Source organism: Mirounga angustirostris, unplaced genomic scaffold (assembly GCF_029215605.1).
Source record: "Mirounga angustirostris isolate CCGP_5_RB_7025 unplaced genomic scaffold, mMirAng1.0.hap1 SCAF_2, whole genome shotgun sequence".
In the NCBI taxonomy this organism is placed as follows: domain Eukaryota; kingdom Metazoa; phylum Chordata; class Mammalia; order Carnivora; family Phocidae; genus Mirounga; species Mirounga angustirostris.
In genome coordinates, this window is record NW_026991710.1 from 134,064,202 (window position 1) to 134,078,753 (window position 14,552).

Below are 14,552 nucleotides of genomic sequence, written 5' to 3' on the forward strand. Positions count from 1 at the left end.
ATTTGGTGACACTTGTATGGCCCATTTGAGCCCACAGACGAGGCTGTCTGTCCCCGGGTGTGAGGGTGTGACGGGGTCATCATCTCTGCGCCATTGTGGCCTTCTGCTGCACATAGGTGCACTGGCTCAGAAACCTAGCTCTCCACGGTCATTCCAAGTCTTGTGGATAACGTAACCTTTTCTCCCTGTTTAATCCACAGTTGGTCATGTTCAGAGCTGGACTTGAATGAGATCCGCCTGATAGTTTACCAGGACTGCGAAAGGAGAGGCAGACAAGTCTTGTTTGATTCTAAAGCGGTTCACAAGACTGAGGAGGTGGCAACCCAGGTATGAAATGCAGGTTTGCTTTCATCTTTTTTTATTTGTGCTGTTAGCCACCCCTCTGAGCAATTGTTTATTAATTCATAATCTTCTCTTTGGGCTGTATTGTATAGTATCATTAATGGTTCAGAAGAAACAGAAAGGCTCTCCGCCACCCCACCCTGCTGCATTTGTACTCTTAATATACACAGGTGAAACTGTTAGCAAGGAATCATGACAGATGCTCAGTACTGTACTATAAGTATTACTAGAGGTAAATTTGCTGGTGAGTTGCAATTCAGTAGTATTTGGATGCCAAACATGTGCTGTGTAATAGGAAAACTGAGAACTCTAAAATTCATAAAGCGTTAGCCTGAAGGGAAATTAATAGATCATTCTGTCTAGTATTTCACATAGATACCAAGAGGTATTATGTTGCACTAGGTTAAACAAAATTAAATAGCTTTCCTTACCATAGGACTTCAGTATGCTAACATACACTTTCATCTTCAAAAGGGAGTGCTTCTCAAACCCATCTGACCAAGGCAGCTTTATTTATTTCCCATTTTTAGTGGAGAGCAGGGTGGTGGTGATGGTGTTCTGGGGTGGGGCGTGGGAGATCTGGGATGGGTAAAGTGAGGACATAACAGCCCTTGATCCCTTAGAGCCAGAACAGGAAAGGTATAAGGTCATGTGTCTGGGTCCAGTCCTCCCTGAGTCTTCTGGACATCAACCCAGGGTACGTCTTTAAGTTGTCGCCTTTAGACTTTTCATTCTTTTCATGTTCAGTACCTTGCTATCTATACTGACCAAATTCTGGCAGTTCATAGAATGTGTAGCTAAGTAAATGAATAGTTTATTTCACGGTCTTTGTTTCATCAGGGCCAAGGGGCTCTTTTCCTGCTTTTGATAAAGATCATTTCTGCAGGAAGGAAGTATTTGGTTAAAGGCAATTTGGCTGAGTAGATTCCATAGTGCTTTAAAGTGGAAGTCTGCCAGGTAGCTAATCATTACAGTAGTTGTTGGGCTTGTTAGGTTGGGGGTGGGGGAGGGATCTCTCAAGTGATTCACCTGTAGGCTTTAATGGTAGATTTGTATCAAAGTTGAGGTGAGCCGGCACTTGACCCTTTGGTGAACAGGACATGGTCCCCTTGATTTCCCACATCGTTTCCTGTTTCCCTGCAGACCTCTCACAGGTAGTTTAGTGGGACACCTGCACGCCATCGCTAGGGCTCCTCTTGGTGGTAACAGGTGGAGAAAAATTCTCACTGGTTTTCAAAAGGAACTGGAATTTTGGCATATCGATATAAGAGCAGTGATAACACTGGAGTTTGGAAGTACTCATTTAATCGAGAAGGCAGCTAGGTCCAGAGAGGTTATAACTTGCCCAAGGCTACAAAAAGAGCCCCCCCCCCAAAAAAGAGTGCTCTGTTCACGTACCAGGTATTAACTCCAGTTACAGACTGCTCAGTATGTTGTACCCCACCCAGCCAGAGGGTCGAGCAGTCCGTGAGGCAGGTGCGGACTTAGTGTCACTTTAGGCTCTCTGAGAGGCTGTGTTTCTGGTTTAAGTGGTATTAAGTAACAGCTAGAGCTGAAGAGGGTGTTGAAGGAATGCCCGATACCCGGGAATGACCAAGTATGACTTTGAGTGCCATCGCTGCGGGGGTGGCTTTTACGGACCAGCGCAGTGTGTGTTTTCCTTACATTCTTTTCCCATTTTCAGCCCCCCACTCCCTTGGCAAGCACAAGACCTCATGAGTTTGTATCAAGCACATGACTGCAGGCATTTGCATTAGACCACCAATGTGACTGTCACATTGGAGATTAGATAAGCTGCAGTTGCATTCATGTTTTTCCAAGCAAAAGCTGCCCACAGAAAAGCAAGTAAGACTCCGACAGAATAGAAACAACTTGTCATAGGTGGCATAGGATGCTTCTGTAGGGAGTAATATATTTCGGTGTAGGAGGAAGGGCAAAATTAGTAAAGGGGTATCTTTTTTTTTAAAAGATTTTATTTTATTTATTTGACAGACAGAGAGAGACAGCTAGAGAGGGAACACAAGCAGGGGGAGTGGGAGAGGGAGAAGCAGGCTCCTGGGTGAGCAGGGAGCCCGATGCAGGGCTCGATCCCAGGACTCTGGGATCGTGACCTGAGCTGAAGGCAGACGCTTAACGACCGAGCCACCCAGGCGCCCCAGTAAAGGGGTATCTTTATACCTTTATGTCACTGTCATAACTCTATTTAGGGAATATATAGTAGATAATCTTCTATTACCCCTAACCTTTAGAGGTTACTTTTTCCATCACATGATGTATAATTCACAGGAGCTCCTATTTCAGAGTTTTGGTTTATCTTTCACAAATTCGACCTCATGATTTTCTCTCCTGTTACCTTTAAAGGAGTGCTAGAGAAGGTGTGTCACTAAAAATACAAACTCAGACTTTCCAAATTAGTAATTTTGCTTTACTTAGTTCCATTTGCCTGGTAAAATTTTAAATTTGAAGCAATTTCTTTCTCCACGTCAATATTTATAGATTATGACTCTCCACAGTACTAACAAGATTCATTAATAACCCAGAGATCAGATCTCACTGACGTTTTCAAGACAGGAATTGAAACATAAATAACAGTTGAATTACTTGAGAATATTCACACTACATAACCCCCGTCTTCTGTCCAGTTACCTTTCTTCCGCGCGCCTCCTTCCCAGATACTGTAGACTCCCGGGAAGCGCATTTTTTGTCCTCAGCAAGAAGGGGAAGAAAGCTTCTGGTTTTCCGTGCAACTGACGCACAACATAACAGAGTGATTTAACAAAGAAATGCCCAGTGAAGAGCATGCTGCAGGAGCCCGACGCACTTAGCAGTGCTTGCCTTGCCTGTCTGTCTCCCCAGAAAACAGAGGATGCCCCTATTAAACTGGCAGCCAAGTGCTGTCAGGGCAGCGGCGGCAGCAGCAGCGTCTCATCCCAGAGCTCTTCCGGGGGATCTTTGCAGCACGCCAAGGAGCAGCTCCCGAAGTACCAGGTACAACCGTCCCTGCCATGTCCCACAGCCCCGGGGACCGAAGCCATTTACTGTAATTTCCCCGCAAGGAAGGACACTTGCTTGAGGCTCCTACTCCAGGAACATGAGCTTATGTATTCGAAGATGTGCTCTTAAATGTTTCATGTCCGTGCTGTTTTCACACTTCGGCTTTTGTCTCTTGGTAAAAACTGTAATTAAAGCGAGGTGACCCAGTATAATACATACTGAGTGAGGAAGAAATATTGCAAACGAGGTAAACCCTTCTGTTTTGCTTCCTTTGTTGCCCGAACCTGATGAAAAAGCACGGGTTTTCCAGTTTTGTTTTAAGAATTTCAAGGATTCTGAGGATGTATATGGGCATCCCAAGAAAATAGCACATGCCAGTTGGAGGAAGAGAACCGTGTTTAGGAGAAGAAAGAAAGGGCAAGATGTAACTTGCGTGTGAGGAATACGGGACTGGTAGCAGGTGTGTGTGTGTGTGTATGTGTGTGTGTGGATTTGGAGTTTAAAAAAAAGATTGAGAAGAGAAAGTTAAGAACAATTCCCATGTTTTTGCTTGGGTGGAAAGCATACTAGCAGAGAATCTGGCGCTGGCTGGGCTGGGTCAGAGAGATGGTTGTTTTGTCTTGGTCGGGCTGTGCTGGGGTGCCTGCAGCATATCCTAATAATAAGTTACCATTATACATATGTGATAATATACATATTACATATAACATATATGATATGTAATAATATATTGTTATGATATGTGAATGAACGTGTTTGGATATAGGATTCTAGAGTTCAGGGAGAGGTCTAGACCTAGAGATAAAGATGTGGGAGGTATTCCTATGTAAAGAATAACCAGAATCCCAAGAGTGGTTCAGAGTGTGGACGGTGACTAGGAGTGCCCTCTGAGGAACAGCCCTGTTCAAGGGATGATCGAAGAAAGAAGAGATTCAAATAGGAGAGTAGATAAAAGCAGCAGCTATCGGGAGAGATGTTTAAGAAAGCAAACTGGAAAGTGTACTGGATTTGACTGGAAGGCTAAGGCTATATCACTAGGGCAGTTTGAGTAGATGAGGCTGCATGCAGTAGGTTAAGCAAATGAGACTTGGGAAAGTTGGAGGTAGCTCAGGCCTACCCTTGTGGATGACCGAAGGGACAAGAAAAACTGGTCAGAAGCTAGAGAGGTCAAATATTTTTGAAATATTTTTTGGTAAAACTTTCAAGGTATCAGACCGTCTGTTACCTTTTGGACCCTCACAAAAACTCTCCCTGAGCCAACTGGCATTTTCATTCAACACTGTTAATTATTTAGGTGAATAGTACTGAACTGTGTTTCTTTTCAGGATGTATTTTTGGTACCAAGAGAAGAGTTACCCTGTTTTTTTTTTTCAGAACTTAATCTTTCTCTGTAGAGTTTATAAATGGAGATAATGAAAAATCTTTGCCTTTCATAACAAGATTAAGAATGATCCCTGCTGAGACACTGCGATCCTGTATGGAGATATTGTGCATAAAGATGAAATCATGAACACAAGTAATAATTTTGGGGAAAAAATAGCCAATCACCATTATAGATTAAGATGATCAGTTTCTGCTTTGAATTTTAGTTACCTGCTACACTAAAGACGGACCCATAGATAAATAAGCGTTATTCTCTGTTGCATTACACATCACGTTGTGCCACATAGTAACTTTGGTTTTGGTCTCTTTCCTGTGTGGCAGTACACAAGACCAGCTTCTGATGTCAACATGCTAGGGGAAATGATGTTTGGCTCAGTCGCAATGAGTTATAAAGGCTCCACTTTAAAGATACACTATATCCGGTGAGTTTGAGCTTCTTTTTCTACTAGTTGGGAGAAATGGAATGGTGATACTGGCTTCTTAATTCAAAAATGCATCTCCCCTCCCCCGCCCTTTTTTTGTTTTCTTCCAGTTCTCCTCCACAACTGATGATTAGTAAGGTATTCTCTGCTAGAATGGGCAGCTTCTGTGGGAGTACAAATAAGTAAGTGTGGGATTTTGTACCTGTCTTTCCCCTCCCCCATTTTTTTTAAGTGGCTATTTCTGGCTAGAGTAGTTCTTCCAGGGCCATAAGTTCTTTTGGAAATGAGAAGTGGGAAGAGTCCACATTAACAAAGGGATTTTAAAAGTGGCCATTTTCCTGTACATAATGAGTATGAAAAGGCCTTTGACTTTATCAGGTGGCCTTAAAGAGAAATGACTTTATTTTCCAACATTATTTTATCTTAAAAAAAGAAAAACAAAAGACCTGTTGGTTAGTTTGTTAATTTATTTCCAAAGGAATGAAGTATGTGGTGAGTTTTTCCAGATTGCTAGGCATATGTATGGCAGGATGGGTCATATGTGCTCACCATCTCTTCAGCCATCCATGTAGCCTCTGTGATTGATAGGTACTTGGGCCGTGCACTTTTCTGATCTTCACTCCTCTGAGTTTTTTTCCTCCTCTAATTTTACACTTCTGTGTAGACTGAGAATACTGATGTGTCTAACTTAACTTTTATTCATGTATTTCAAACTTTTCAAGCAGAAATAGTTCATATGCTTCATTTTTTAATAAAGCAAAACATTTGTTATACTTTGGTAAGTTTGTAAGAAGTTTGTTATAAATTAAAGGGGTATTCTTAAGGGTCAAATGAAGGCTGCTCTTTTTTATATTCCTGGGAAATTACAAATATTTTCCTTTGTAGATTTGTGTACCGCTGAGTAACTCTGCTTACTCTTCAACAAAATAATGAATTTAACTTTTTTTTTAATTGGTTATTTTTTTTAAAGCTTTTATGTATTCATTTGCCAGAGAGAGAGAGTGTTTACAAGCAGGGGGAGTGGCAGGCAGAGGGAGAAGCAGGCTCCCCACTGAGCAGGGAGCCCGATGTGGGATTCAATTCCAGGACCCTGGGATCATGACCTGAACCGAAGGCAGATGCTTAATGACTGAGCCACCCAGGTGCCCCGAATTTAACTTGTTTAAGCATTTAACATTGGACTGGCGTTACTTAAGCCAGTATGGGAATGATTTTTTTTTTTTCCTTGTGAAATATTCTTTTTCAGACTCTTTCAGTCATTACACTAATTCCCTATAATAGAATATTGAGCTCAGATTTAAGTAAAAATTATTTTGGCCTCATTATGCTGTATTACCCTCAAAGTCTTGATATTTATTTTACTAGCTAATAAATCAAGTAATTATTAAAATCTGCTTCTCTCACATTTGTGTTTATGAGTAACTCTAACTTTTTAGATGTTGCAAAGTCAAACTCTTATAGGAATAATAATTTCTATTCTATCCTCCTGCTGAAAAAAGTTGCCAAATTGCTTGTAGATGTTAACTAAGAATTAAGATGAATTTCATTTTGCAGGTTTATGTGAAATTACCCTTGAAATGAATGGTAGCATCTTGGGTATCAGTTACTAAAGCACAATTTAGAAGCAAATAGCAGTATCCTAGCTGTCTGTCACCATATCAAAATTTGTAGAGTTCAGTGCCCCATTTTATAACGTGAAACTGTTAGGAAAGCACTGTTTAGTTTTATAGGTTGGACTGCCTCCAAAAAGCTTTTGTCTTTTCCTCCAACAAATTCCCCTGAAGTTTGGTTTCCTTTGCTAGATGTAAGACTTTATTCATTTGTAAAGAAAAGCCTGGGCAGCTGGTAAGTTGTCTATGTTTGAGAGTTTGTTAGAAAACAGCTTTATTTGTCTCTTGATTTTTTTTTCCCCCCTTCTCTCTCTCCCTTCCTTCCCCTCTCCGGATTTAGCTTGCAAGACAGCTTTGAATACATCCACCAGGATCCTAATTTGGGAAAACTGAACACAAATCAGAATAATTTGGGTCCTTGTCGTACTGGGAGTAACCTAGGTAAAATCCTCCACGTAACTGGGATCTTTCTTTCCGAATACCACTATTGTGGGTGTGTGTTTTGCTTTATTTGAGTTTGTTGTGCTGTTTTGTTTTTTTTGCATCATCTTTAATCCGTGTTTATTTTTGTGTGTGTACCTCGTTTGCCCTCCCGTGTGTGTCGCTGTCTCTAGGTGCGCTGCAAGCATGCGGCAGCAAACTGCTGCAGGGCGTAGCTGAAGGAGGACCTCTCCGGCTCACCCGGAGTGCTTCTTTCTTTGCAGGTTTGTGTGGAATGCTGAGTACAGTGTGACCCACACACACATTAATAACAAGTCCTGTGCAGGTTCTTAGGAAAAAAAAAAAATCCTTTTTGGTGCCTCTCTAAGAAATCCAAGGGGCTCTTGAGATTATTAGTTTCAAATGCAGCCAAGTTCATGGTGTTTTGAAAATTCCACCAAAGAACCTCTATTGTAAATGTCTTTGCTAATACCCCAGTGTAAGCTGATTTTGATCTGAAATGAGCCCTTAGTGTTTCTAAGAGGTTTATATTTTCTGATTTTCCTGGGCCTCTTCCGCTGCTCTGGACGGCTGTTTCCCTTTCTCATGGTATATACCTTTATCCATTTGTTCACCTGCATCCTTACCTGCACAGAGTTTTCTTCAAAAGTCACCCTAATAAGAGCATGGAAGACCTACCTCTCTTTCTCTTTTCTTCCTCATCCCTCTCTCTCTTTCTCTAGCATTTAAGTAGTTTAAACATAGTTTCTAGGTTCTTTACAGGTATAATCATCTCGGTCTCTCTGGGTAGGTAAATTCTGAGATTTAACTGGCCTTGCTAGCTAAAGCTGTTGAATGTCTGTTGTAGTCTGGCATGATTAACAAGTGTGGGAAATCTTCACTACTAACATTAAAGGTTATGTTTATGGCAAATGGTATTCTTCATTCTGTTCTTCTTTGTAGCTGGAAATATGCTAAGCACTGAGAAACTGACACCCTCCCACCTACTTAGAGTGAGGATAAGATGTTTATATGCTCTCTTTAAAATTGTGAAAATAAACATGCTTCAGAAATAGCTGGCAAGTATAATAATCAGACAGGGCACTGGGCTTCTTGTATATTGTAAAACTTAACTATAGCAACGTGCCATCTACCCTGCAGCTCAATAAGTGTACAGTTTAGATGAGTCTGAAGCATTCCTAGAAGTCTATAATACTTTAGAGTGTTTTCTAAAATTCGTGCCACGATATGAGTTTTTCTCAGTAACTACAATAATGTTGGGTGTATATGGAAAAGAAGTGGAGGAAGAAATACTTGAAAATGAGTATGTGTTTTTTTTTTATCTACCAAGAGAGTGAGTTATAAATAGAGAAATATTTTTTAAATATATGAAATGGTATTCAAATATTTCTGTTCCCCAAAGTTGCCTAGAGTTACTAATGAAACTGATTATAAAGCATTTTGAAAATACAGTGCTATTTAAATATGACATTACTAATGAGGAAAGGGGCCGAAAGTATCTGCCTGAGAATGTTTGTTCATTGTGTCAACTGCATGAATAGTTTATTATGGCAGTTTGTTTTAGATATAAGCATCAGTCCAAAGGGTGTTTATGTTACATAGGATAAAGGCAGGTAGTTACTTGAGTCTATCTTCTTTTCACTCGTTTTCTACGTATTTAATTTTGCTTCCTGGTTAATTTTTCTATAAACGTAGGCCAGTCAACAATAGCACTAGCCTACCTTGAAATGTAAAAGTGACTACAGCCGTTTTTGAACAACTGGTTCTTTGGGCATTTCAGTAACAGGGTTACCTTTTGCCTTTCTCTCAGCACATAGCACTCCGGTTGACATGCCGAGCAGAGGACAGAATGAAGACCGGGACAGCGGCATTGCCAGATCAGGTATTTGTACTTCCTTTTATTGGTTTAGCTGGTAGAGTGAACTCTTCATTCACGATGGGGAAGTAGGTCGGAAAACAGATCCGGACTTTCTTCCTTCTCCACATTCTAAGATAGTCTCATGCATCTGAAGATCTAGGACTTTGGTATACAGCATCTAGGAGTGGTTGTGCAAAATGGTCTCGTTTTTTTCTAAACCAGACTCATAGGAAGGAGACTCTTGTACTTTGAGAAATTTCTTCTTAAAGGGAAGCTTCCTTGAGCCAATTTTGCTGGGAATTTGCCTGCTGAATATTGAATGTAAAATCAGAGGAAGAAGGGTGTCTGTGGAAGTAAGTCTATCCCTGACTGGGGGAGGGCCTGCCAGTCACCCTCTATCTTGCCCTAGAGTCAGGCTGATGATCTAGATTTTATCTTGGATAGCCCTTTCTCTCATTCCTTCAAGCATTCAGCTTTTCTAATGCTGCTTTTAAGATCTCTCGGTTTCTGCTTTTGTACACGATTCTGCTCTGAGTTTTGATTTGTGGTTTAGATCTGGTAGATTCTGTGCTGTAGAAGGGTAGTGAACCAGTGATCTGGAACTGGAGGCCTTGGAGATGTTTGGGTTTAGCCTGATGAACACAGGTCATACACGCCACTTCTGCCTTCCGCTGAAGACCAAGGGCACCCTGCTGGTTTTACCTGTGATACACAGCACCGTCACCGAATAAGCCAGCCGGTCAGTACTTGCATGTGGGGGACGGGATCCAGGCCTCAGATGCCTTTCTTCCCGGCCTCCCATTCATGTCAGCATCCAGATCTCTCTCTGAGGAGAGAAACTTGGGACTGACCAGATGTGGGAGGGAGTGGGGGGTGAGGGGAGGGTAGAACTGATACCAATGTGAATTACAAGACTGAGAGAGCACTAGCTTTCTTTGATAGTTTGGCTTCTATTCCCAGCGGTCTTTGAGTCTTCCAAGTCTCTTATCAGGAGAAAGGGGACAGAGATGGAGAGGGCTGCAAGTGCCCTTGCGGGGCATTTGGCTCCTCTCATTCTCCTGGTAGATGTGTTCACATTCACATGCCTTCCGCTCCCATCTGGGCGCTGTTCTAAAATCACCGAGTCCACGTAAAGACCAGTGTGAGCTCTACACCCCTGGCGGGGTTCAGCAGTTTGTTGATAAAATCCTCTTTATGTTCTTACTGTAGTTAATTCTCTAAGATCTCTTCTTATACCCACCTTAACATTGCAGGGACCAAGGTCCTCATCCTGAAACAGAATAGGGACTCCAGGTGTTTGAACTGAATTAGCAGAAGATGTAGAGAAATTAAAAACATGCTTATTCCTTTTTTCTATAATTTTCAACTTTGTGTCTAAAGAGTTGAGAGATGGGGTAAATTTTTTAAAATTGATTTTATTTTTTAGAACAGTTTGAGATTTACAAAAAAATCGAGATGAGTACAGAGAATTCCTATATAATGTGCACACAGTTTGCCCTATTACTAGCATCTTACATTAGTATGGTGCATTTGTTATAGTTCACAAATCAATATTGATGTATTATTATTACCTAAAGTCCATAGTCTTATTTGTTCCCTTGGTTTTTATCTAATGTCTTTTTTTTTCCTGTTCCAGGAAAAAATTTATTTAGTTTATATTTAGTTATCATGTCTCTTTAGGGCTCCTTTCGATTTTCTCAGACTTCTTTATTTTTGATAACCTTGACAGTTTTGAGGAATAGTGCCCAGGTATTTTGTAGAATGCCCCCTATTCAAATTTGTTTGATGTTTTTCACATGATTACTAGGGTTATGGGTTTTTCGAAGAAAGATCCCAGAGGTAAAGTGCCGTTTCCATCACATCATACCAGGGTACATGTGTTTGTCAGGTTTCTCCACTGTAAAGTTACTCTTTATTTCCCCTTTACTATAACTTAGGAAGGAAATCACTATGCATAGTCCACACCCAAGGAGTAGAGAGTTCTGCTCACCTTCCTTGAAGCAGAGTATCTGTATCTACATAAACTGTCTGGAATTCTTCCATGGGGGATGATTCATCTCTTTCCCCTCATCTGTTCATTCATTGATTCAATCAGTCAGTAGTGCTGAAGTTGTTCCAGCTTTGGCCATGGAAGCCGTGGAGCTCTTTTCACTGGCTTCTCTGTTTCTTTAACATACCCTATCACCATGGGTATGGATGTATATGTTTTTAATACTTCCTTACTTTCTGACGCTATAAGATACTCCAGACTTGTACATTGTCTTATATATCTCCTGCCCAGTCGTAGAATCAGCCATTGCTCCACGGAGCCCTGTTCTTTCATTGGAGAATGGTATTAGATTCTAAGATCTAGACATTAGAGGTGCTCGTTGCTACTGGAATGTCATTTTCTTACAGGCCATGTCAGCTGATAAGCAACAGTTTATGCTAACTGTATACATATATTGTAATATTGCTATGTGTAACATATGTGTGTATGTTAGGTTAAACATTAGTTTATATTGGTATCTCCATTGTCCATAAGCCATTACCACATGGATCATTCTACCTTCCTCCCCTTGCTTATATGAAACTCCCTACTCCAGCAGTGAGAAACCTGGCTCTCACTGTCTGCCCATCCACTTAGTTGTTTCATTTCAGTGTACGTGCATAGCAGTGTCTGAATAGTTAACCTGTACGTGGGAAGGAAACAACTTTATTAACTAGAGTATAGTGCTTCTGTTCAGTTCCTTTTACCTTTAGTCTTAAAGATGTCTACTCATTTCCAAAGTTACTTAGGTCAGCACCATTTTTTAAAAAGATTATTTTAGAGAGAGAGAGAGCACGGAGGGGAGGGGCAGAGGGAGATGAAGTCTTAAGCAGACTCGTGCTGATCACAGAGCCTAATGCAGGGCTTGATCTCAGGATACTGAGATCAAGACCTGAGCTGAAATCTAGAGTCAGATGCTCAACCGACTGTGCCACCCGGGCGTCCCGAGGTCAGCACCTTTTGAGATGGGGGACTTTTTGTAGCTATATGTGCCAGTCCAGTAGAATCTCTGAAATTAGTGTTCACACCATTTCACCTTGCAAAGGCTTCATGAATACTGCCCAGAACTTCGATTATTACAAGTCAGGTCTGAAGAATAATTTAAGGTTCTTCCTCTCCCCTTGCCCGCCCCTCCATAATCCAGTAGAGAAGTAACTTGAGAAAAGCTTTTTGTTTGTTTTTAAATCATTGTTTATATAGAGAAACTTGTTCCAGGATAAAAAGGAATTTTAAAGGCGAGTTTACAGTTCCCCATCCAAAAGAAACCTGAGGTTCTTTGTCCTATCCCACCAGTGCCTTCCTTACGCATCCCTTTCTGCAGGAAAACTTGAAAGGAGGGAATGGATATGGGAGCTTATTTCACATTCAGCAGCAAACTTGTTCTGTGCAGAGTATGCTCTGGGAATACAAAGAGCCATAGGGTTTTGAATTCCCAAAGGGGTTTACTCTGTTGTTAGAAAACGGAATCATTTTGGTGGTTTCCACAGTAAGACCAATTTGATACAGTTGAAATTAAGGGAAGGAGTTAGAAGGGTAGCACTGATTCCTAACTAGCCAGTCATCAAGCCACATTTATTTATTGAATAACAGTTTTTAGCCCCCTGTGTTGTCAGACTCTACCAGGATTTGGGTGTTTTTGAAGAAGAGTAGAGTATAGCACCTGCCCTCAGGAAGAGTTCGTGTAAACCAAGAGTTAAAATCCAGTGTGATAAGTACTACCTCATAAGATACTGTGGGAACAAAGAGGAACAGTAAGTCACTTTGCCTGGGAATTCAGAGTAATGGCCTCATAAAAGAGGTAATATTTGAGTGACACCTTGAAGGTAGAAAAGAACTGCACCAGCATTTAGGAAAAGAGCATTTCTGAAAATAGTTTGTGCAAGGGTGTAGATCCTTGAGAGTATACTGTTAGAATGTTTGAATGATGGCAGGACTGGAAAGCGGGGTTGGGAATGTCAGCAGGTAAGGCTGGTTATGAAAGGCTAATTTTGAATGGCACCAGTCCCATGATAAGGAATTTGGATTTAATCTTACTATCAGGGGCAGCTAAGGGATGTAACGTAATTGGCTCTATTTTTGAGATCCACGTGGTGCTTCACAAACTGTGCTCCAGAAAAAGCTGGACCAGTGTATCCATTGCTAAAATAAATTAACGATGATGCTTTCTAAGTTAGCAGGGGATGAAGGGACTTAGGTTTTTTTCTCATTTCTCAGCTTTTTTTCAATATAGTTTTCCCAAACTTTTGAGGCTTCCCACCACTGTGTGTGTGTGTGTGTGTGTGTTTGTAGCTAGTATAAAATGATTATCTGATTTAGCATAGAATTTTTTTGAAAAATAGTCCATTGGTTTTTTCCTCTTCCCTTTTTTGGAATAGTATCTTTGAAAAATATGCAACTTTTTTTTTTTCTAAGTTACCCAGTAGCTTTTTGTAATAACAGAGAGGAAATCAAAGCTTAATTGTGACCTATGTCTTAATGTATTTTCCTCTTCATATTAAGTACTCCAGTGCCTCTTTACAAGCTTGTAACACACAGAGAGAATAAGAAAGAAAGCAATAGCAAGAATATCTAACTTATTTAAAAAAAAAAAAAAAGAGGGACATGCGGGTGGCTCAGTTAGTTAGGCATCTGACTCATGATTTCGGCTCAGGTTATGATCTCATGGGTCAAGAGATGGAGCCCCACATCAGGTTCCATAGGGAGTCTGTTGAAGATTCTCTCCCTCTCCCTCTGCCCCTCCCTCCACTTGCTTGTGCTCTCTCTCTCTGTCTGATACTTTTTTTTTTAAAAAAAGAGTAAGTTCTGGGGCGCCTGGGTGGCTCAGTCGGTTAAGCGTCTGCCTTCGGCTCAGGTCATGATCTCAGGGTCCTGGGATCGAGTCCCGCATCGGGCTCTCTGTTCAGCAGGGAGTCTGCCTCTCCCTCTCACTCTCCCTCTGTGCTCTCTCTCTCTCTCTCTCTCTCAAAATGAATTAAAAAAAAGAAAAGTAAGTTCTTTACTGCCTTAACTAGTTAGACTGTTTTTTAAAGAAGCTTCTTCAGTAAAGGAACGGAGTAAATAATAAGCTTACAGTGTTTTTTCCTTTTAAGAGTAGCAGTTTACTTAAAGGTATTTGCCTTATTTCCTGAATTTTTGGAATGTAGTAAGGAAGTCAAGTGAGAAATATATACATTTTATTAAAAATTTAATATTCATATTCATAGGCTTTTTCCTATAAAAAGTTTGGGAAACCATTGTTCTTTTTTTTTTTTTAAGATTTTATTTATTTACTTGACAGAGAGAGCACATGCAGGGGGAGCGGCAGGCAGAGGGAGACGGAGAAGCAGACTCCCTGCTGAGCAGGGAGCCACCAATGCGGGCTTGATCCCAGGACCCTGGGATCATGACCCGAGCCGGAGGCAGATGCTTAGTCGACCGAGCCACCCTGGTGCCCCGAGAACCATGTTTCTAGTATTATTCTGGAGGATGAGGAC

The 14,552-nt window shown here is 41.0% G+C and overlaps 1 protein-coding gene across 4 annotated transcripts in view; it reads left to right on the top strand.

Annotated features, from left to right (window-relative positions):
- Positions 1 to 14,552, top strand: part of FNIP2 (folliculin interacting protein 2) — a 138,690-nt gene that overhangs the window by 64,932 nt on the left and 59,206 nt on the right. For 2 of the 4 annotated variants that reach the window (XM_064585219.1, XM_064585216.1), the window contains exons 2-8: positions 201 to 327; positions 3,199 to 3,330; positions 5,041 to 5,141; positions 5,252 to 5,323; positions 7,092 to 7,192; positions 7,366 to 7,455; positions 9,003 to 9,074. In XM_064585219.1, coding sequence (XP_064441289.1) covers positions 201 to 327; positions 3,199 to 3,330; positions 5,041 to 5,141; positions 5,252 to 5,323; positions 7,092 to 7,192; positions 7,366 to 7,455; positions 9,003 to 9,074 — 695 coding nt within the window. The remainder of the gene's footprint in view (positions 1 to 200; positions 328 to 3,198; positions 3,331 to 5,040; positions 5,142 to 5,251; positions 5,324 to 7,091; positions 7,193 to 7,365; positions 7,456 to 9,002; positions 9,075 to 14,552) is intronic. The other 2 variants (XM_064585218.1, XM_064585217.1) reach the window with 1 other exon arrangement.